Source organism: Petromyzon marinus, chromosome 19 (genome assembly GCF_048934315.1).
Source record: "Petromyzon marinus isolate PM22_M1 ecotype Great Lakes invasive population chromosome 19, UKy_Petmar_22M1.pri1.0, whole genome shotgun sequence".
Classification (NCBI taxonomy): domain Eukaryota; kingdom Metazoa; phylum Chordata; class Hyperoartia; order Petromyzontiformes; family Petromyzontidae; genus Petromyzon; species Petromyzon marinus.
Genome location: NC_133685.1, coordinates 532,855 through 555,395, shown reverse-complemented (window position 1 = coordinate 555,395; position 22,541 = coordinate 532,855). Strand labels below are relative to the sequence as shown.

The window sequence follows — 22,541 nt, the reverse complement described above, 5'->3', positions numbered from 1 at the left end:
AGGAGGAGGAGGGGGTGGGTGCTGGGTGCGAGGCGCTGCTGCTGCTGCTGGTGGTGATGCACGGGGCGGGGAGATCGCGTGACGATTCCAGGCGCCGCTGCTGCCGCTGCTCCCCGTGTTTGGCCGCGCCCGGGCATTGGAGCTTCGAGAGCATGTGGTGGTGGCGGCTGCTGCTGCTGCTGCGGCTGCCGCCTTCACTCTCCATCACCATCAGCCCCACCAGCAGCAACACCAGCAGCACCAGGAGCAGCGTCGGCTCGATGCTACCTCGCGACACCACCTCGCTGGCGACATCGCCCCCCCCTCCGCCCGGAGCAGGTGAGATAACGGGGACCACCACCCTCACCACCACCCCCACCACCCTCACCACCCTCACCACCCTCACCACCACCCCCACCACCCTCACCACCACCACCCCCACCACCCTCACCACGCTCACCACCACCCCCACCACCACCCCCACCACCACCCTCACCACCACTCTCACCACCACCCTCACCACTACCCTCACCACCACCACCCTCACCACCACCACCCTCACCACCACCCTCACCACCACCCTCACCACCACCCCCACCCTCACCACCACCCTCACCACCACCCTCACCACCACCCTCACCACCACCCTCACCACCACCACCCTCACCACCACCACCACCCTCACCACCACCCTCACCACCACCCCCACCACCCTCACCACCACCCTCACCACCACCACCCTCACCACCACCCTCACCACCACCCCCACCACCCTCACCACCCCGGCGCGCTTTGTTTGGATCTGGAGTTCGGGGGCGGATGTTGGGGCTGTCCGCCTGCGAGGTGTGACGATGTTTGTGACGATGTTTGTGACGATGTTGGTGACGATGTTGGTGACGATGTTGGTGACGATGTTGGTGACGATGTTGGTGACGGTGAAGTCCTCCGTGGCTGTCACTGTCCCGCGCTGATGGAGACAGTCGCTGATGGAGACAGTCGCTGATGGAGACAGTCGCTGGTGGAGACAGTCGCTGGTGGAGACAGTCGCTGGTGGAGACAGTCGCTGATGGAGACAGTCGCTGATGGAGACAGTCGCTGATGGAGACAGTCGCAAGAAGCGATGGGCAGAGAGGGCGACGGACGCGTGGTGAGAGGGAGGAGGGAAGAGAGGCTGGGATGGAATGACGGAATGGTTGGATAAGGAGGAGAGGGTACGGGGAGGGTGATGGATGGTGAGAGGGATAGAATGACAGAATGGATGGATAAAGAGAGGGAGAACTGAAGGGAGGGGTGAGGAGACGGATGGAGTGATGGATGAGGAGACGGATGGAGTGATGGATTGGTGAGGAGACGGATGGAGTGATTGATTGATGAGGAAACGGATGGAGTGATGGATGAGGAGACGGATGGAGTGATGGATGAGGAGACGGATGAGGAGATGGATGGATGAGGAGACGGATGGAGTGATGGAGTGATGGATGGATGAGGAGACGGATGGAGTCATTGATGGTTGAGGAGACAGATGGAGTGATGGATGAGGAGACGGATGGAGTCATTGATGGATGAGGAAACGGATGGAGTGATGGATGGATGAGGAGACGGATGGAGTGATGGATGGATGAGGAGACGGATGGAGTGATGGATAAGGAGACGGATGGAGTGATGGATGGGTGAGGAGACGGATGGAGTGATTGATTGATGAGGAAACGGATGGAGTGATGGATGAGGAGACGGATGGAGTGATGGATGAGGAGACGGATGAGGAGATGGATGGATGAGGAGACTAATGGAGTCATTGATGGTTGAGGAGACGGATGGAGTGATGGATGAGGAGACGGATGGAGTCATTGATGGATGAGGAGACGGATGGAATGATGGATGGATGAGGAGACGGATGGAGTGATGGATGAGGAGACGGATGGAGTGATGGATGAAGAGATGGATGAGATGGATGGATGAGGAGACGGATGAAGTGATTGATGGATGAGGAGACGGATGGAGTGATGGATGGATGAGGAGACGGATGGAGTGATCGATGGGGAGACGGATGGAGTGATCGATGAGGAGACGGATGGAGTGATGGATGAGGAAATGGATGGATGACGAGACGGATGAAGTGATTGATGGATGAGGAGACGGATGGAGTGATGGATGGATGAGGAGATGGATGGAGTGATTGATGGATGAGGAGATGGATGGAGTGATCGATGAGGAGACGGATGGAGTGATGGATGAGGAGATGGATGGATGAGGAGACGGTTGGAGTGATGGATGGATGAGGAGACGGATGGAGTGATGGATGAGGAGACGGATGGAGTGATGGATGAGGAGACGGATGGAGTGATTGATGAGGAGATGGATGGAGTGATGGATGAGGAGACGGATGGAGTGATGGATGGATGAGGAGACGGATGGAGTGATGGATGAGGAGATGGATGGAGTGATTGATGAGGAGATGGATGGAGTGATGGATGAGGAGACGGATGGAGTGATGGATGGATGAGGAGACGGATGGAGTGATGGATGAGGAGACGGATGGAGTGATTGATGAGGAGACGGATGGAGTGATGGATGGATGAGGAGATGGATGGAGTGATGGATGGATGAGGAGACGGATGGAGTGATGGATGAGGAGACGGATGAAGTGATTGATTGATGAGGAGACGGATGGTGTGATGGATGAGGAGACGGATGGAGTGATGGATGGATGAGGAGATGGATGGAGTGATGGATGGATGAGGAGACGGATGGAGTGATGGATGAGGAGACGGATGAAGTGATTGATTGATGAGGAGACGGATGGAGTGATGGATGAGGAGACGGATGGAGTGATGGATGAGGAGACGGATGGAGTGATGGATGAGGAGACGGATGGAGTGATGGTTGAGGAGACGGATGGAGTGATGGATGAGGAGACGGATGGAGTGATGGATGAGGAGACGGATTGAGTGATGGATGGATGAGGAGACGGATGGAGTGATGGATGGATGAGGAGGCGGATGGAGTGATGGATGAGGAGACGGATGGAGTGATGGATGGATGAGGAGACGGATGGAGTGATGGATGAGGAGACGGATGGAGTGATGGATGGATGAGGAGACGGATGGAGTGATGGATGGATGAGGAGACGGATGGAGTGATGGATGGATAAGGAGGCGGATGGAGTGATGGATGAGGAGACGGATGGAGTGATGGATGGATGAGGAAGTGAGGACAGGAAGGACGGCGGAGGGAGGGCGAGAGGGATAGATGGAGAGATTGAATGAGGGATCTCGGGATCGATGAATATGGCGGATGATGGAGGGAGTGATTGACGTGTGGCGTCATCGATTGATGGATGTAGGAAATGAGAAGGGGTGGGGGTTTCTACCCCCCCCCCCGCTCCCTCCATCGACGTAAGGCACTTACACGAGATTGCTGGCACGCCCATGCATCACCCAAAACGGAACCCTGTAAACAGAACACGTGGTCCTGTGAGCTTCTGGGAGGTGGGGGGCAGTGGTTTGTCCTGTTCATCTACCACGGTGACTCTTGAACTGCCGCCACAGAGGAAGTATTCCGTGCTTAACCGCCACGTACTCTTAACCGTCACGTACTCTTAACCGCCACGTACTCTTAACCGCCACGTACTCTTAATCGTCACGTACTCTTAACCGCCACGTACTCTTAACCGCCACATCCTATTAACCGCGATTTTCATCTTAAACGCAGTCCCTCGAGGTATGTATGTAGGTGTGTGTGTAAAGTTATATTGGGGTATGTGTAGGTGTGTGTGTAAAGTTATATAGGGGTATGTGTAGGTGTGTGTGTAAAGTTATATAGGGGTATGTGTAGGTGTGTGTGTAAAGTTATATAGGGGTATGTGTAGGTGTGTGTGTGTAAAGTTATATAGGGGTATGTGTAGGTGTGTGTGTGTAAAGTTATATAGGGGTATGTGTAGGTGTGTGTGTAAAGTTATCTAGGGGTATGTGTAGGTGTGTGTGTAAAGTTATCTAGGGGTATGTGTAGGTGTGTGTGTAAAGTTATATAGGGGTATGTGTAGGTGTGTGTGTGTAAAGTTATATAGGGGTATGTGTAGGTGTGTGTGTGTAAAGTTATATAGGGGTATGTGTAGGTGTGTGTGTGTAAAGTTATATAGGGGTATGTGTAGGTGTGTGTGTGTAAAGTTATATAGGGGTATGTGTAGGTGTGTGTGTGTAAAGTTATATAGGGGTATGTGTAGGTGTGTGTGTGTGTAAAGTTATATAGGGGTATGTGTAGGTGTGTGTGTAAAGTTATATAGGGGTATGTGTAGGTGTGTGTGTAAAGTTATATAGGGGTATGTGTAGGTGTGTGTGTAAAGTTATATAGGGGTATGTGTAGGTGTGTGTGTAAAGTTATATAGGGGTATGTGTAGGTGTGTGTGTAAAGTTATATAGGGGTATGTGTAGGTGTGTGTGTGTAAAGTTATATAGGGGTATGTGTAGGTGTGTGTGTAAAGTTATATAGGGGTATGTGTAGGTGTGTGTGTAAAGTTATATAGGGGTATGTGTAGGTGTGTGTGTAAAGTTATATAGGGGTATGTGTAGGTGTGTGTGTGTAAAGTTATATAGGGGTATGTGTAGGTGTGTGTGTAAAGTTATATAGGGGTATGTGTAGGTGTGTGTGTGTAAAGTTATATAGGGGTATGTGTAGGTGTGTGTGTAAAGTTATATAGGGGTATGTGTAGGTGTGTGAACCCCCCCCCCCAGAGTGACCCCCCCCCTCCAGAGTGAACCCCCCCAGAGTGAACCCCCCCCTCCAGAGTGAACCCCCCCCTCCAGAGTGAACCCCCCCCTCCAGAGTGAACCCCCCTCCAGAGTGAACCCCCCCCCAGAGTGAACCCCCCCCAGAGTGAACCACCCCCCCAGAGTGAACCCCCCCCTCCAGAGTGAACCCCCCCCAGAGTGAACCCCCCCTCCAGAGTGAACCCCCCCCAGAGTGAACCCCCCTCCAGAGTGAACCCCCCCAGAGTGAACCACCCCCCCAGAGTGACCCCCCCCCCTCCAGAGTGAACCCCCCCCAGAGTGAACCCCCCCAGAGTGAACCCCCCCTCCAGAGTGAACCCCCCCCAGAGTGAACCCCCCCCCAGAGTGAACCCCCCCTCCAGAGTGAACCCCCCCCTCCAGAGTGAACCCCCCCTCCAGAGTGAACCCCCCCCAGAGTGAACCCCCCCTCCAGAGTGAACCCCCCCGGAGTGAACCCCCCCCCCCCAGAGTGAACCCCCCCCCTTCCCAGAGTGAACTGACCCCCCCAGATTGAACTGACCCCCGAGTGAACCCACATGACCCCGTGTCCACACACGCGGGCTGACGGAGCTCTGCATGAACCAACTAAGCAAAAGTGCATGGGCCCCAAAAAGCTCACGGAGACCTCGCAGTCATTAAACTGTGTGGAGTGGTGGCATTGTGGTTAGCGCACTGCACCATGAGTCTGGCCTATACAAGTTGTCCTCAGCCACGTTTCACCTGCAGCGAGCGATATCTGAACCCTGGTCCATTTCATTAATCCGCACCAACCAGTGTGCTGAAGTATGGTCAAACAACCCCTACTACCGACATGGCGTAGGGAGGCCTTCATCCAGCAGTGGATTGACAGAGCGCTGTGAAATAACGATGGTTACATTGTCCGACGTCTGGCGACTTGCCCAGCTTCGCTTGGCGCCTCTGCGCTTGCGGGAGTTGGCAGCGCTGGCCGGGCGTGGCGCGGGGGCCGATTGCCGAAACTGGCATCGGAGGAGAGGCCTCCGCGCGTCTGGTGACCACGCGGAGGAGAGCACGGGAGAGCAGACAACCATGGGAGAGAGGTCGCCGCGTGTCTTCCGTGCAAGCAGCTGCGGCGGCATCTGGTGGAGTGGAGAGAGCCCTGGCAGCGAGGAGGCGCGGTAGCGGCGGCGGCGGCGGCGATGGCATCGACCGCTTGGGCCGCGGTGACGTCTCAATATTGACCAACGCCTCTCTCTGTGCCCCCGCCTGCAGCGGCATGAGCGGGCCCAGCCCCCCGCCCCGGAGTCCGGGGTCTCGCCTCGTGGGCCCCGACGGAGACTGTGAGCCGCCGCCGCCCTGCAAGGGGACGCCCCGCGCGGAGGACGTGGGCAGCGGGTGGCTGCCCCTGGCCGCGGCTCCCCGCAGGAGCTTGAGTAACGGTCCCACACCCGCACCGTCGCACGCCACGCCTCCCTTCCCATCCCCGTCTCCCCCCTCGCCCTTCGCCCCACGCCCTTCACGGTTCACCCCGGGTCTCCCCGACCCTTGACCCCGCAGGCCGCACGCTGCCGCTGTTGTGCGTGGTGGAGCGGGGCGAGTGGGCGCTGGGAGCCGAGGGCCCGGGCCCCGGCGAGCATGTGGAGTTTGCGCTGGTGCCCCGCGAGGCGCCCTTCGCTCGGCTGCCCGAGGCGGCGCTCCTCGCCCTGGGCTACTCGCCCTCCACGGCCACGCACGCCTCCGGTGAGCGGGGGGCCCTCTGCCCGTCCTGACCCCCCACCCCAACACCCCGAAGGACAAAGATCCCCCGTAGCCGCGACGTGCCGTTCGGGGCAAGTGCCGTCAGCGAGGAGCAGCGTCTGTGGACGCCGGCACGGCGATGTTTAAGGTAATCGTGGTAAGGTGACCGAGGCTACAACGATAGCGGTGAAGACGATGACGACATGGCGCCCACGCTGCCGCCCTCCTCCTCGTTAAATCTCCCCCCCCCCCTCGCGCCGTGGCGGTGCAGGGCAGCTGAGGGTGGGGGTGTGGAAGCCGCTGCCCCTGGGCTGCGTGAGCGACGCTGCCGAGGCCACCGTGGGGGAGATGCTGCACGACGTCTTCCACGTCCTCACGCTCTACATTCGCCTGCACTGGTGAGGCTCGCGCGGAGCGTCGTCGTCGGGGCGCGTGGTTGTGTTGGATGGTTGCGAGCGATCGGGGCGCACCGTTGTGCGTGTGGGTGAGTGGTTACGGTGTGCGGTTGGGAGTGGTTGTGATTTGTGATTGTGTGTGTGCGGTTGGCGGTTAGTGTGCGTGGCGTGCGTGTAACCTGAAGCAGAGATGCAGAGCTGCATCGGTTGTGAATTAGTCGCGCGTGAGATGAGATCACAGCCCGTGATCGTTTGTGTTTGCCGTGATTATGCTGCGGCCGCTGCACCAGTAATGGCCATGGTGAGGTTTGCAATGATGATGTGTACATCGATGTATGTCGAACTTCTTGCACACCATACGGAACCGACCGTGCTAATCGGAGGCGCCTGTGCTCACGATGTTGCCGCTGGTGCTGGTGCGGCGATGGTGACGGAACTGATGATGGCGGTGATGCGGTTGCCTCGGCGACAGCTGCCCGGGGCTGGAGGACCTCCCCCCGGGCCAGTGGACCCACGCCAACGTGCGCTGCGCCCTGCAGCGGCTGCTGCGAGATTCCAACCAGAGCGCACTGGCCAAGGAGTGTCCGCTGTCCCAGGTGCTCGCGACGACGCACACGGACACAGTTCCCCCGTGTAGCCTCAACGGACTGTCGGGGCAAGGGCTGTTAGCGAGCTGCTGTGAAGGCCAACGTGGCACACGAAGGGTGGTGTGGCCTGGACTGCGTCCGACCGCCTTTGTTTCTCCAGTTGTGATGTTGAGACACCGCACCAGGTACTCATTTAAGGCTGGATCGACCTAGGGGAGGGTAGTAAACCAATGCTGCTGAAAGAGATCACTCCTGAGTAGCCGTGTGGCTGATGGGATGAGGTGTATCACCTGTGTATTTCTATATTGTTAGTGGTGGAAGTGGTGATGGGGGGGGAGAGCGGGAGTGCAGCGGTTAGCGACCCGAGTTCGGTTCCCGCGCACGGCCAACACCAGTGACGATTATCTGAATTGGTCCTGGGCCTCCCCTAGGTCGACTCAGCCTCAAACGAGTACCTGGGGCGATGTGCAAACATCGCCAATGGGGAGACAAAGGCGGGCGGGCGTGGTGCTGGCCACCCACCCCCTGGTGTGCCGGTCCGGTCTTCATAGGTTGCTCGCTAATAGCACTTGCCCCAACAGACTGTTGAGGCTATCTGGGGGATCTTTGTCTCTGTCTTTGATGTTGGGTCGCTAGGTTAATCTGGTTTCGCGCCGCTTTGCTGGGAGAATTATCACAGGGAAAGAGTCGTGTTCATGTGAAATAATCTGCTTCATTTCATTATCAATAATTGATAATTGCGTGACTCCGCGTTATCTCCTTGTGGCGGTGACTCGGGGAGACGACCGAGGCTCCCGGCCGCCGCTGTGAACGTTCGGCTGTGAACGTTCGGCTGTGGCTCTCTGTCGCTTCACCCGCGGTCATCTGTCTCGTTTTAACCGTCGGGTAAAAAGTCTGAGAGCGTTGCCGCTCACGTAGCAATTGGGACTGCTCGTCTCCTGTTCACAGCCCTGAGCCAGTGGTGGAAATTCCCCATCGCTATGGTGGGAGGAGAGCCTGCCCATGGGGACACCCACTTTTAACTTCCACACAAAATGGTTATGCTATCAATCCAGAAGGATGATAGGCTAAGTCAACCCCCCAACCAGGGTTTGAACTCGCAACCTCGCGATTGCGAGCCGCCCGCTCGACCGCTGAGCCACTTGAAATATTCCAGGGCTGGGGAACCTCTCGGGGTCAAAGAGAACTCGCAGATATCGTGAGTGGGAAAAGACAAAGATCCCCCGTGTAGCATTAACAGACTGTTGGGGCAAGTGCTGTAGGCGAGCAGCTCCTATGAAGGCTGGCGGGGCGGCCGAATCTACGCTTGACCGAGTGTCTCCCCAGTGCTGAGGTTTAAACACCGCACCATGTACTCATTTTTAATGCCGAGTCGATTTGTGGAGAGCCAGGACCAGTTCACATAATCGTCACTATTGTTGGCCGTGAGCGGGAATGGAAACCGGGTCGCCGGGTTGGTAGCGCAGCACGCTAATCGTCACACTACCGCTTCCACTGAGTGGGAAACCACACGGTGCACATGCACACACCTTAGCGTTTTACAACAGTAATGCTAAAAAATATCGTGCGCATCAACCGGATTTAAAGAGACCCACGCAGTGACGGAAGCGACTGACCGCGCTATCGTGAGAAACACGGCCTTGTAGTTTATTCCACCCAAAATCCTTAAGATGGGGGGGGGGGAGGGGTATCCAAGGGGGGCCCCTGAGGCCCGTTAATGAGGAGCCGCCTCCTCTGCCTGTCGGGAAGCTGCCAGCTGCCACCGCCCCACAGGGTGGGGTGGCGCTCCCTCCAGCGGCAGAAGCCCTGAGAGCTCCACATGCCAGACATGGCCACGAAGTGGCTCAGGGATCACACAGAGACCCATAGACTCACATAGAGACCCATAGACTCACATAGAAACCCATAGACTCACATAGAGACCCATAGACTCACACAGAGACCCATAGACTCACATAGAGACCCATAGACTCACATAGAGACCCATAGACTCACACAGAGACCCATAGACTCACATAGAGACCCATAGACTCACATAGAGACGCATAGACTCACATAGAGACCCATAGACTCACATAGAGACCCATAGATTTACATAGAGACCCATAGACTCGCATAGAGACCCATAGACTCGCATAGAGACACATACTCACATAGAGATCCATAGACTTACATAGAGACCCATAGACTCACATAGAGTCCCATAGCCTCACATAGACCCATAGCCTCACATAGAGAAACCCATAGACTTACATAGAGACCCATAGACTTACATAGAGACCCATAGACTCACATAGAGACCCATAGACTCACATAGAGACCCATAGCCTCACGTAGAAACCCATATACTCACACAGAGACCCTTAGACTTACATAGAGACCCATAGCCTCACATAGAGACCCACAGACTCACATAGAGACCCATAGCCTCACATAGACCCATAGACTCACATAGACCCATAGTCTCACATAGACCCATAGACTCACGTAGAGACCCATAGACTCGCATAGAGACCCATAGACTCACATAGACCCATAGACTCGCATAGAGACCCATAGACTCACATAGAGACCCATAGACTCACATAGAGATCCATAGACTCACATAGAGACCCACAGACTCACATAGAGACCCACAGATTCACGTAGAGACCCATAGACTCACGTAGAGACCCATAGACTCACGTAGAGACCCATAAACTCACGTAGAGACCCATAGACTCACGTAGAGACCCATAGACTCACGTAGAGACCCATAGACTCACACAGAGACCCATAGACTCACATAGAGACCTACACTCACATAGAGACCCATAGACTCACATAGAGACCCATAGACTCACACAGATACCCATAGACTCACATAGAGACCCATAGACTCACACAGAGACCCATAGACTCACACAGAGACCCATAGACTCACACAGAGACCCATAGACTCACACAGAGACCCATAGACTCACACAGAGACCCATAGACTCACACAGAGACCCATAGACTCACATAGAGACCCATAGACTCACATAGAGACCCATAGACTCACATAGAGACCCATAGACTCACATAGAGACCTACACTCACATAGAGACCCATAGACTTACATAGAGACCTACACTCACATAGAGACCCATAGACTCACATAGAGACCCATAGACTCACACAGATACCCATAGACTCACGTAGAGACCCACAGACTCACGTAGAGACCCACAGACTCACGTAGAGACCCACAGACTCACGTAGAGACCCATAGACTCACGTAGCGACCCATAGACTCACGTATAGACCCATAGACTCACGTAGAGACCCATAGACTCACGTAGAGACCCATAGACTCACGTAGAGACCCATAGACTCACACAGAGACCCATAGACTCACACAGAGACCCATAGACTCACACAGAGACCCATAGACTCACACAGAGACCCACAGACTCACATAGAGACCTACACTCACATAGAGACCCATAGACTCACATAGAGACCCATAGACTCACATAGAGACCCATAGAGGGGGGGGCGGCCGTACCCATCACGGCGCCCAAATCTGTCCGCAGGCGACCGCCGCTCGCAGGCCGCGTGGATTTATTTGCCGCGGGATTTGTGACTCCCCACGCCAGGTGTGCGCTAGGAACGCGGAACGGAGAATTCTGTCCTTAATTAGCTGCCGCACACTGCACCTGGCGCCGGAGGTGCGCAGCCTTCACTGCGAATTATTCAATCTCGCTGGCTCCAAGCCCGCCCTGATGGGGAGTAGAGGGGGAGCGGAGCGAGCCGCCTCGCCTTGTCAAACGCGAGGCTCTTCCAATCACAGTTGCGATGCGGATTTATACGGCATTTAGATGCTACGCGAGTACACAGATGCCATGCAGAAACATTGGCCGTGTTTTGTTCGTAGATCGTCTTACGCCTGGACTTGAACCTAGGTGGGAAAGTCAACGGCACAGACCGCTGGGGGTAGGGCAATGGACAAGAATGAGCTCGGGCCATCAGTGTCTGTGCTGTGTGCGTCTTTGTGTCTCCGTGTCCTTGTGTCTGTGCAACGTTGCGTTTCTGTGTGCGTTGGTGCGCGGGGAGGGGGAGATGTGGGGAAAGTTGGCGCAGTGGTTAGCAGACTGCGACACGAATCCGGCGACCCGAGTTTGATTCCCAACCGAGGCCAACGACCATTCCGAGTGATATCTGAATCCTGCGAATCTGTGTGGCCGTCTAGGGGAATTGGCGTGGCCTAGAGAAGGGGTGGGCTGATGTAGTACAGAATGGTACAGAATGATACAGAGCATTGTCAATATCGGCCTCTGGAGAAGGCTCATGAAAAATGCTGCCGGGCAGTGCCAGGCTATGTGCACTTGCATATGCTGAGCAGTTGGAGGCAGTCACCGTCCAGCAACAACGTAGTGCAGAGGAGCGACGCTCACAACAATGAGGAGCGCGCCGGACGGCTAAAACGCAGCGAGGTGGCGCGGTAGGGAGCACAGGTGCTGGTGCATCTGCCAGTCGTCTCGGTCAATTGACCCGTCACATCTGGGTGTGTCCCTCTTGCCAGTGAGCTTCACACAGACTTCACGAGGCACGGCATTGTACCTCGCACGGCACAAGCGCCGTGCTGTTCGGTGGCGAATGAGGGTGACCGTCGCCTTCCCCCCCGCTCACTCACGACGTTGCCTCCGTGTGTTGCAGAGCATGATCTCGTCCATCATTAACGGCACCTACTACGCCAGCATCTCCAGCACCAAGTGCTACGAGTTCGGCCAGTGGTACAAGCAGCGCAAGGCGCTCAAAGGTGAGCGCCTTGCGCTTGTGTGTATCTACATACTGTGTGTGTATCTACATACTGTGTGTATCTACATACTGTGTGTATCTACATACTGTGTGTATCTACATACTGTGTGTATCTACATACTGTGTGTGTATCTACATACTGTGTGTGTCTCTACATACTGTGTGTGTATCTACATACTGTGTGTGTATCTACATACTGTGTGTATCTACATACTGTGTGTATCTACATACTGTGTGTGTGTATCTACATACTGTGTGTGTGTATCTACATACTGTGTGTGTGTATCTACATACTGTGTGTGTGTATCTACATACTGTGTGTGTGTATCTACATACTGTGTGTGTGTATCTACATACTGTGTGTGTGTATCTACATACTGTGTGTGTGTGTATCTACATACTGTGTGTGTGTGTATCTACATACTGTGTGTGTGTGTATCTACATACTGTGTGTGTGTATCTACATACTGTGTGTGTATCTACATACTGTGTGTGTGTATCTACATACTGTGTGTGTGTATCTACATACTGTGTGTGTGTATCTACATACTGTGTGTGTATCTACATAGTGTGTGTGTGTATCAACATACTGTGTGTGTATCTACATACTGTGTGTGTGTATCTACATACTGTGTGTGTGTATTTACATACTGTGTGTGTGTGTATTTACATACTGTGTGTGTATCTACATACTGTGTGTGTGTATCTACATACTGTGTGTGTGTATCTACATTCTGTGTGTGTGTATCTATATACTGTGTGTGTATCTACATACTGTGTGTGTATGTCTACATACTGTGTGTGTATGTGTATTTACATACTGTGTGTGTATCTATATACTGTGTGTGTATCTACATACTGTGTGTGTGTATCTACATACTGTGTGTGTATCTACATACTGTGTGTGTATCTACATACTGTGTGTGTATCTATATACTGTGTGTGTATCTACATACTGTGTGTGTGTATCTACATACTGTGTGTGTATCTACATACTGTGTGTGTATCTACATACTGTGTGTGTGTATCTACATACTGTGTGTGTATCTACATACTGTGTGTGTGTATCTACATACTGTGTGTGTGTGTATCTACATACTGTGTGTGTATCTACATACTGTGTGTGTATATACATACTGTGTGTGTATATACATATTGTGTGTGTATCAACATACTGTGTGTGTATCTACATACTGTGTGTGTGTATTTACATACTGTGTGTGTGTATCTACATACTGTGTGTGTGTATCTACATACTGTGTGTGTGTATCTACATACTGTGTGTGTGTATCTACATACTGTGTGTGTGTATCTACATACTGTGTGTGTGTATCTACATACTGTGTGTGTGTGTATCTACATACTGTGTGGGTGTGTATCTACATACTGTGTGTGTGTGTATCTACATACTGTGTGTGTGTGTATCTACATACTGTGTGTGTGTGTATCTACATACTGTGTGTGTGTATATCTACATACTGTGTGTGTGTGTGTGTATATCTACATACTGTGTGTGTGTGTATATCTACATACTGTGTGTGTGTGTATATCTACATACTGTGTGTGTGTATCTACATACTGTGTGTGTGTATCTACATACTGTGTGTGTGTATCTACATACTGTGTGTGTGTGTATCTACATACTGTGTGTGTGTATCTACATACTGTGTGTGTGTGTATCTACATACTGTGTGTGTGTGTATCTACATACTGTGTGTGTGTGTATCTACATACTGTGTGTGTGTGTATCTACATACTGTGTGTGTGTGTATCTACATACTGTGTGTGTGTGTATCTACATACTGTGTGTGTCTACATACTGTGTGTGTGTATCTACATACTGTGTGTGTGTGTATCTACATACTGTGTGTGTGTGTATCTACATACTGTGTGTGTGTATCTACATACTGTGTGTGTGTATCTACATACTGTGTGTGTGTATCTACATACTGTGTGTGTGTATCTACATACTGTGTGTGTGTATCTACATACTGTGTGTGTGTATCTACATACTGTGTGTGTGTGTGTGTATCTACATACTGTGTGTGTGTATCTACATACTGTGTGTGTGTATCTACATACTGTGTGTGTGTATCTACATACAGTGTGTGTGTGTGTCTACATACTGTGTGTGTGTGTGTCTACATACAGTGTGTGTGTGTGTCTACATACAGTGTGTGTGTGTGTCTACATACTGTGTGTGTGTGTGTCTACATACTGTGTGTGTGTGTATATCTACATACTGTGTGTGTATCTACATACTGTGTGTGTGTGTGTGTATCTACATACTGTGTGTGTATCTACATACTGTGTGTGTGTATCTACATACTGTGTGTGTGTATCTACATACTGTGTGTGTGTATCTACATACTGTGTGTGTGTGTATCTACATACTGTGTGTGTGTATCTACATACTGTGTGTGTGTGTATCTACATACTGTGTGTGTGTGTGTATCTACATACTGTGTGTGTGTGTATCTACATACTGTGTGTGTGTGTATCTACATACTGTGTGTGTGTGTATCTACATACTGTGTGTGTATCTACATACTGTGTGTGTGTGTATCTACATACTGTGTGTGTGTGTATCTACATACTGTGTGTGTGTGTGTATCTACATACTGTGTGTGTGTGTATCTACATACTGTGTGTGTATCTATATACTGTGTGTGTATCTACATACTCTGTGTGCATGTGTGTATCTATAAAGCCGAGCGTCCACTCCCTGCCCCCCCCCACTGTCCCCACCCCCCCAACAGCGCCCTCCGACAGCGAGCCTTTCCTCCCCGGGCCGGACGAGGCCAAGGGCCCCAGCCAGGCCACCCACGCACCCAGTCGGTTACCGGAGCCGGAGGCGGCCGCTCCGGTCCCGCACCTCCCGGCCACCACCGCCACCTTCCCGCTGCCGCCGGCGCCCATGGGCGGCTTGCCGGCGCAGTTCGGTACGGCGCACCAGTTCGGCACGCCGCGATTCATGGGCCAGCAGCAGCAGCAGGTGATGGTTGGAGCGGCGGTGGCGGTAGCCGGCGAGCGGGGGTCGCGACCTCCCGGCGAGGCGTTCGTGGGCCAGGTGACGGCGCCGCCGCACCCGCAGCTCGCCGAGGGCCTCGCCGTGAAACAAGAGCCCGGCACGGACGTGCGGCCCGACATCTACCGGCGCGTGCGCGAGGAGCTGAAGCGCGCCAGCGTATCGCAGGCCGTGTTCGCGCGCGTCGCCTTCAACCGCACTCAGGTGAGGGGGGCCGGGGGTGGCGGCTGCGCCGTTCGCGAGCGACCCGGGGTTTCGCATGCGTGGGTCACGTGGGTCACGTGGGTGGTCGCGTCGTCGGCCAGGGCCTTGCGTATTCCTATGTTGGGCCATTGCTCGGGCAGCGCGGCAAAAATCCATCATGCCGCACCTCGATGCTCCCACGTCTACGCTGCGCTCCCTCGCCTAACCCGTACTGACCAGCGTGGTGAAGTATGGTCAAATAACCGCAACAGCCTGAGCTGCATGCGTAGGCCCTCATCTAGCAGTGGATTGACAGATGGCTCTAAGTATACATTGCCCCCTACTGGCAGACTATGCCCATTGTGCCGCACACGCCTAGTGCCGTTTGTGGACGGCTGCCACTGGGAGGTCCCCTGGGTTCGACCGCATCGGAGCACGGGAACGTTCGAGAGTTGCCGAGGAGTCCGAGCAAGCGTCGTGCGCCTGAAACTCCTTCCCCTCACCCGCGGCGTCTCGTTGCCGGGTCAACGGTTTGCCACCGGCGGCGCCCGTCCCTGCTCCCCTGCCTCCCTCCCCGCCGCGCGGGCGCGCCAGGGCCTGCTGTCGGAGATCCTGCGCAAGGAGGAGGAGCCGGGCACCGCGTCGCAGTCGCTGCTGGTGAACCTGCGCGCCATGCAGGGCTTCCTGGACCTGGGCGAGGCGGACCGCGACCTGCTCTACCTGCGCGAGCGCGAGCGCGCCGGCGCCGCCGGGGGGGCCTGCGGGGGCGGCGCCGTGACCCTGATGGTGCCGCCGCCGCCGCCCTACGCCTCGGCCACGGCCGCCGCCGCGTGGCAGGGACGGGCCTACTCTCCGCAGGCGAGGAGCGGGCGGCGGGGCACGCGGGCGGCGGGGCACGCACGCGCGATGCGACGCGCAGACGGATTCACGCGCGTGCGCGCACGGATAAAAACGAACGTGGATGTGCAGATAGCCGCGTACACGAGGGGCGCTGGGCACGCAAGAATTCACTTCACCAGGGATGAAGTACCACTGGCTGGTATAGTTTCTGGTTTATTCCGTCTCGTGATTTGAGTCGCGGTCGTGGTCTTTTGTCGCAGGCGCGAGCCCCTGAGCCGCTGCTGAAGGCGGAGGAGGGCGGCGGTGGCTGTGGCGGCGCCGGTGGCGCTGGGGGGGCCGTGACCGCCGCCATCTACGACGAGATCCAGCAGGAGATGAAGCGTGCCAAGGTCTCCCAGGCGCTCTTCGCCAAGGTGGCCGTCATGAAGAGCCAGGTGAGGCAGACGCCATCCTCACCGCCATCCTCACCGCCATCCTCACCGCCATCCTCACCGCCATCCTCACCGCCATCCTCACCGCCATCCTCACCGCCATCCTCACCGCCATCCTCACCGCCATCCTCACTACAATCCTCACCCCCATCCTCACCGCAATCCTCATCACCATCAGTCGCAGCAGCAGCAGTAGCCACGGGCAGCGCGCTCTGCGGTGGACGTCCTCTGGGCTACCGCTCGCTTGCTCGTTGCTCTCGGCCACGCCGGGCAAAGCCGGACGAAGCAGCTGGATATTCTCCCTGCTGTGCAGTGGTCACCTCTGGCAGCCCTGAGCTCGTGGTGGAAATCCCACGTTCCTATGGCAGTGGCGAGTATCTCCGTAGGGCCAACCACTGTGGATACGAGCACAAGTGAAGTGGCCGGGAATATCAATGCTCATGAACACAGTGATGTGGTCATTTATGAAAATAAAGGCCGGGGTGTGCCTATTTGTTGTCACGAATCACTGCTGATGTACAACACGGCGGTACTGGCTTTATCGACCCGGGGCGGATGATGGGTCGGTGCGAGGCTGTGATTTGGATCGAGCGTCTGGACGCATCTCGGATGTCATCGCCTCCGGTGGGCCCCCAAGCGACGCGCACGTTGCGTTATGTTGTTGTTGTTTACGGTTATTTCGTACGCATTTATTGTATCGGTGTTTAATCCTATTTAGTGTAAAGGTTAATACCCAAGCCCAAATGTCAGCATACAGGGATCAAGAGTTCTGCTGCGTCTCCCACGAGGGGCCGGTTTAATTTGTATCTCGGGGTCAGCAGTGCGAGCCGGGAGCAGCTGAGAGAGAGAGCGGGGATCGCAGTGTGGGGGGCACCGCTGCGGAACAAAACTCATTTATGCTGGGACATTGGGGGAGTTGGGGGGGGCAGCCGGTGAGCGTCGAGGCCCCTCCCTCAGCTAAGCGCCACACGTGACGTCTGCGTGACGCCTGCGGTGCCGCCGGTGAGAGGAGAATGCTTCGTTCCCCAGGGCCGAGGCCTCTTCTGCCACTCGCTGGCGGCCGTGGAGAAGAATGACCCCTGGCCCCTAAACAGTCTTCCCCACAACTGTGGCCCTACTCGGCACCGGCTGTGATCCTAATCGTGAACTGAGCTCTCGCACTTACAGTACTCGCCCAGTACCAGTAAACCACTCGCTCATTCGCTTGCTCATGCACTCGTTCAACCATCCACCCAATCGCTCGCCCCCCGCCCGCCCGCTCCCTCGTCCCTGTGCCGCGTGTGCATCAGGGCTGGCTATGCGAGCTGCTGCGCTGGAAGGAGACCCCGACGCTGGAGAACCGGACGCTCTGGGAGAACCTGGGCACCATCCAGCGCTTCCTGGCACTGCCTCGCGCCGAGCGCGACGCCGCCTACCAGGAGGAGATGGGAGCGCCGGCGCCGCCGCACCACCAGCCGCACCCCCACCTCCACCCGCACCACCACCACCACCACCACCACCCGCCGCTGCACCTGCACCACCAGCAGCACCTCCAGCACCACCATCACCAGCAGCAGGCGGGGCTCCCCGCCAACCACCTGCACCTGCAGCACGCGTGCCAGCCCGTGCAACAGAGCCAGCCGTGCGGCGCTGGCGGCGGCGGCGCCCAGATGGGCCCCTCCGTCTCGCTCGACGCTTCCATCCAGGTGGGCGCTCGCGAACGTCGGGGCAACCGCGTGGAGAACCCTCGGTGGGAGCGTGGCGAGTTCGTTTGTGACGCACGCCTGCGGTGTGGCCAGGAAAGCGTCACGCGAGTCTCTAGACTCCTCCCCAGGATGATCCTGCCAAGGCTGAGGTTGCTGCTGCCACGTGGAATGCCAGTTGAGTGAATTGTCATTATTCGGCATTGGCATGATTGGCCGAGGTGGCGCGCTAATGAAAGTACGATTTACAGATCGGGTATGATTATTTAAGGTCGTTAAAAGGTAAAGGCGCAGTCCTGCAAGGGCTCACTTCCGCCACTGCTGGCGGAAGGGCCTCCGCTCGAGGGAGCTCTCGAAATCCCCTCTGCAGGATGCTTGGTCTTCTCTTCCACGCTGACCAGAACTGTTGCAAAAAGTGGCCGTACCCACACTTTACCCCACCGCACGAGGCCTGCCAATAGACTTAACGGTGGTGGTGGTGGAGTATTCGTGTACACTGCTGGGTGCTGGGGGCAGGTGGTCGGATTGAGGAAACTCGCCACATTGTTTCAGCTGCCGTTCCAGGAGATGGAATCGAACTGGCGACCTCCGGGTTGCCGGTGCAGTGCGGTGCTACCATTACACCGCTGTGGCAGCTACTCAACACTCAAATTACAATGTTCCATGAATTTACAATGAAATGTGCATATGGCATATGAATTATTTACAATGTCACGCTCATGGAAAATCTTTAGAATGATCTGCGATGCACACCGGGAACATTTGAGGAGGGGGCGGAAACTGCCTCCATTTGGCACCGCGTGTGGCACCGCGTGTGGCATCGCGTGTGGCACCGCGTGTGGCACCGCGTGTGGCACCGCGTGTGGCACCGCGTGTGGCATCGCATGGGGGCGCGTGTCTCCCCAGCAGCAGGCCGTCAACCAGGTTCTGTCCTCAAAACCAGCGACGGCCAGCCTCGACTCCTCCTCCTCTTCGCTGACCTCCCTGCCTCCCGCCTCCTCATCCTCGTCGTCGGTACCGTCGTCCCTGCCGACCTCCGCCATCGCGGCCGCCCCCCCGAGCGAGGAGGCTCGCCCGGACGCCGAGCCCGGGGAGGCGGCGACGGGGATCTCGGACGAGGCGCTGGCGATCCTGCAGAGCTTCGTGCAGGACGTGGGGCCCTACCCGGACACGGAGGCCGTGCACACGTTGGCCGCGCAGCTGGGGCTGGCGCGCGCCACCGTCACGGCCTTCTTCCGCGAGCAGCGCTTGCGCGCGCGCCACTTGCGCTCGCGCGCGCAGCAGCAGCTGCCACACCACCGCCACCCAGGCGTGCCGGAGCGGTGCCGGGAGGCGGCGGCGCTGGCGGTGGCGCGGTCGCCGTGCGGTGCCCGCGCCGACGAACGGGGCCGGCGCCCATACGCGGGGGGCGCAGGGGGAGGCGCGCCGGTCAGCGCCGGCGAGGACTTCGCGGCGTTCGCCGTCAAGGGCGAGGAGATCGGCAATGGCGAGGAAGCGGAGGAGGAGGAGGAGGAACCGGCGCCCGGGCTGGGCGAGGAAGGAGTTGGAGGAGACTTCTTCGCAAACCACGGCAGCGCCAGCAGTCTGGAGGGCGACTGCAAACACTTCCCCGCGGGCACGCTCAACAACGGCGGCGTCCTCGGCAGGAGCGCGAGGGACAGGCCGGCGCTGCTGGACGAGAGCGAGAGCACGTGCATGTCGGAGTGACTGTCGCTCGCGGCTCCGCTGGCGCCGCGGAGAGACTGGAGGTGTTGGGGGGTTGGCGGCGCGACCACCGACCCCGCTCGAGCCACGCTCCAGGAAATCCCCATGCGGCACTGATTTGTATTTAATATCCTTAAAAGGGTTTACTTGTTGGATTTGTATTACCCGCAGCCGAAGTTTGCGTGCACACACGTGGCTGTGAGCGAGCGCCCACGAAGGCGCCATCGGTTGGGTTGGTCGAGGCATCCCGAGCGGGGGGGTGGTGGGGGGGGGAGCTCGCGCCGGGTGACGTCGGGAAAGGATGGCCTTCCGAGTTTGGCATCCCGTCGTAGTTTATCTGGAACGACACGCTGCTGGCTCGGTGGAGTTTGTAACGCGAGCTGTCGCATCAGGGTCGTCAGAACGGAGTTGGCCGGTTGCTGCGTTCTCCCCGCGCGTCCGCGTCCCCGCCTCGCCATGCGGCGCGGTGCAGCGGCGCGGTGCAGCGGCGCGGTGCAGCGGCGCGTCTCCGTCGATTGGGATCGGCTCAAACCGTAATCGAAGGGAGCGGCGGTCAGTGGCTGCGGAAGGCCGTTCCTGTCGACGTGAGGGGCGTGGCTTTTGGTGGAAGCGGCACATTTCTTGAGCAGCATCAAACGCCCACCAAAAGCGGCCGATTTCATTTTCACTCGGGGTGTGTGAAGAACACGTTTTTAACGTGGTCATTTTATTTATTTGTCGCCGAGACGTGAATATTTCGCCTGTGCCTTGAGTGCACCGCGCGTCAGCTCAGCGGTGGAGTTGGCACGGAGCGCGCGCGGCGCTGCGGGAGTGGTGAACCCCACTGCTCTGACGAGCCCCGCTGCCACCAAACACGGCTGGGTTTTGGGGACCTGGGTTCGGGGATGGGGGGGGGCGAGTTAAATCGGCGCTCGGCCTGGCCCTTTGGCGTGGGCGATCGGTGTGGCCCCAGCAGGACACAGAGCCGCGAGGGGCATTGCAACCCCCAGTCCCTGATAGGCAACCGCACGCGGCGGACAGACGCAACCGCGCTGGCGACTAGCCACGGCAGGTGACGGGTCTCGCGCTCTCACGGGAATATTCGGGTTGTGCCGCGCGTTGTTCGGCATAAAACGAATTCGTTTCCATCTCGCAGCACGCAGAGCGAGCTTAACGGCACGCAGCGCGGCCCCGAGAACGCGGAGCCCTGCGGCACGGGGCGCCCTGCGGCACGGGGCGAGGGACAGGGAGAATGGCGTTAGCGGCGGATTTAATTTCAAGGGGCGCTCAATGCTGCATTTGCCCAAGGCACCGCTGTACGCCGAGGCTGGGCCCGATGTGCACACCCTGGCCAAGGGTGGTGAAGCGGGCAGGGTCCGGGACGGGTTCGGCGTTGGGGATACGCAGCGGCGTCGCGCGATTGTTGGCATCGTCGGCCCTGGTGGAGGGAATGGAAGTGGCGCCCCCTGTTCCGTTCTCCCCTCTCCGCAGCTTGGCACCTGAGCCCCTCTCACCCTTGGGTCCTGGTGCAGTCGCACTGCCTGCGCACCTGACAGCTACGCCACAGGGGATAGGGTTACCCTATCCTCTGGATTATGAGGAACTTTTTATCTCTCCTGTATTCTAAAGCAACATGTGGGCATGCGTCTCATGATCCGGAGGATACGATAGTCGAGCCTGGAGATTGGCCGCGGCGCCTCGAGCCGCTGCGGGGATGCGCGCGTGGCCCGGAGACGCGGATGGGCGGTTTGGGTGGGGCGCGAGGCGGCCCCCCAGCGTGACCATTTGTACGAGTCCCCAATCCACGGGAGACTTTACCAAATAAACTCGTGGCTTCTGCTGCCCTGCGTGTGGCTCGGTGTTGGTTGTGAGGACGATGGGGATGATGGAGGTGATGTTCGTGGTGGTGTTTTTGCCCTTGTGGTCCCCCTCTTTAAGAAGTGGGACCGCACAGACTGTAACAACTACAGGGGCACCTCACTCCTCAGGGTGCCGGGAAAGGTCCTAGCAAGGATTATTCAACATCGCCTTGCCAGGCACGCTGAGGAGAGGCTTGCGGAGCCTCAATGTGGTTTCAGTAAAGGGCGGTCCTGCACAGATGCCATATTTTTTGTCCGTTTGCTACAGCAGAGGTGTAGGGAATTCCAAGAAGACCTACATCTCTGCTTTATTGACCTGGTCAAGGCCTATGATACCATCAGTATGCCTTGGCTCTGGGTTGTTCTTCGTCCTTTCGGAGTCCCTGACCCTTTGCTCATGATCATTAAGGACCTTCATAATGGTGAGCAGGCCCGGGTAAAACTACGTGGACGGAAGTCAGAGCCATTCCCTGCACACCTTTAGGTGCGACAAGGACGTCCTCTGGCTCCCACATTATTTAACATATTTTTCGTCCACGTAGTTCCTGAAGCCTTAAATGGCTGTACCAGAGGAATATCCATCTGGTACAGATACAATGGGAGGCTGATTGATGCCCGGGTGCGGTCAAGG

General features: G+C 56.6%; 1 protein-coding gene across 7 annotated transcripts; it reads left to right on the top strand.

The window, feature by feature from the left end:
* Window positions 1-8: 8 nt before the first annotated feature.
* LOC116943984 (DNA-binding protein SATB2-like) lies at window positions 9-21,898 on the top strand. Of its 7 annotated transcripts, XM_076068014.1 has the most exons (12): window positions 10-318; window positions 960-1,126; window positions 5,976-6,136; window positions 6,261-6,443; window positions 6,712-6,838; window positions 7,308-7,431; window positions 12,103-12,205; window positions 14,964-15,436; window positions 16,010-16,273; window positions 16,516-16,689; window positions 17,976-18,371; window positions 19,275-21,898. In XM_076068014.1, the coding sequence occupies exons 2-12, from the start codon at window positions 1,062-1,064 to the stop codon at window positions 20,073-20,075; spliced, it is 2,871 nt and encodes a 956-aa protein (XP_075924129.1). In that variant the 5' UTR covers window positions 10-318; window positions 960-1,061; the 3' UTR covers window positions 20,076-21,898. The 7 variants fall into 7 exon arrangements, with proteins under 7 accessions (XP_075924124.1, XP_075924127.1, XP_075924122.1 ...); XM_076068009.1 differs by having other exon boundaries at window positions 9-318; window positions 1,040-1,126; window positions 14,964-16,273; XM_076068012.1 differs by having other exon boundaries at window positions 9-318; window positions 14,964-16,273; window positions 19,281-21,898.
* Window positions 21,899-22,541: the final 643 nt, after the last annotated feature.

Bases quoted from the DNA above. Each gene is read 5' to 3' on its own strand.
- LOC116943984 (XM_076068009.1), top strand. From the start codon at position 1,062: ATGGAGACAGTCGCTGATGGAGACAGTCGCAAGAAGCGATGGGCAGAG. The intron at 6,444-6,711 runs GTGAGCGGGGGG...GTGGCGGTGCAG, and splicing joins CACGGCCACGCACGCCTCCG to GGCAGCTGAGGGTGGGGGTG. The intron at 7,432-12,102 runs GTGCTCGCGACG...CGTGTGTTGCAG, and splicing joins AGGAGTGTCCGCTGTCCCAG to AGCATGATCTCGTCCATCAT.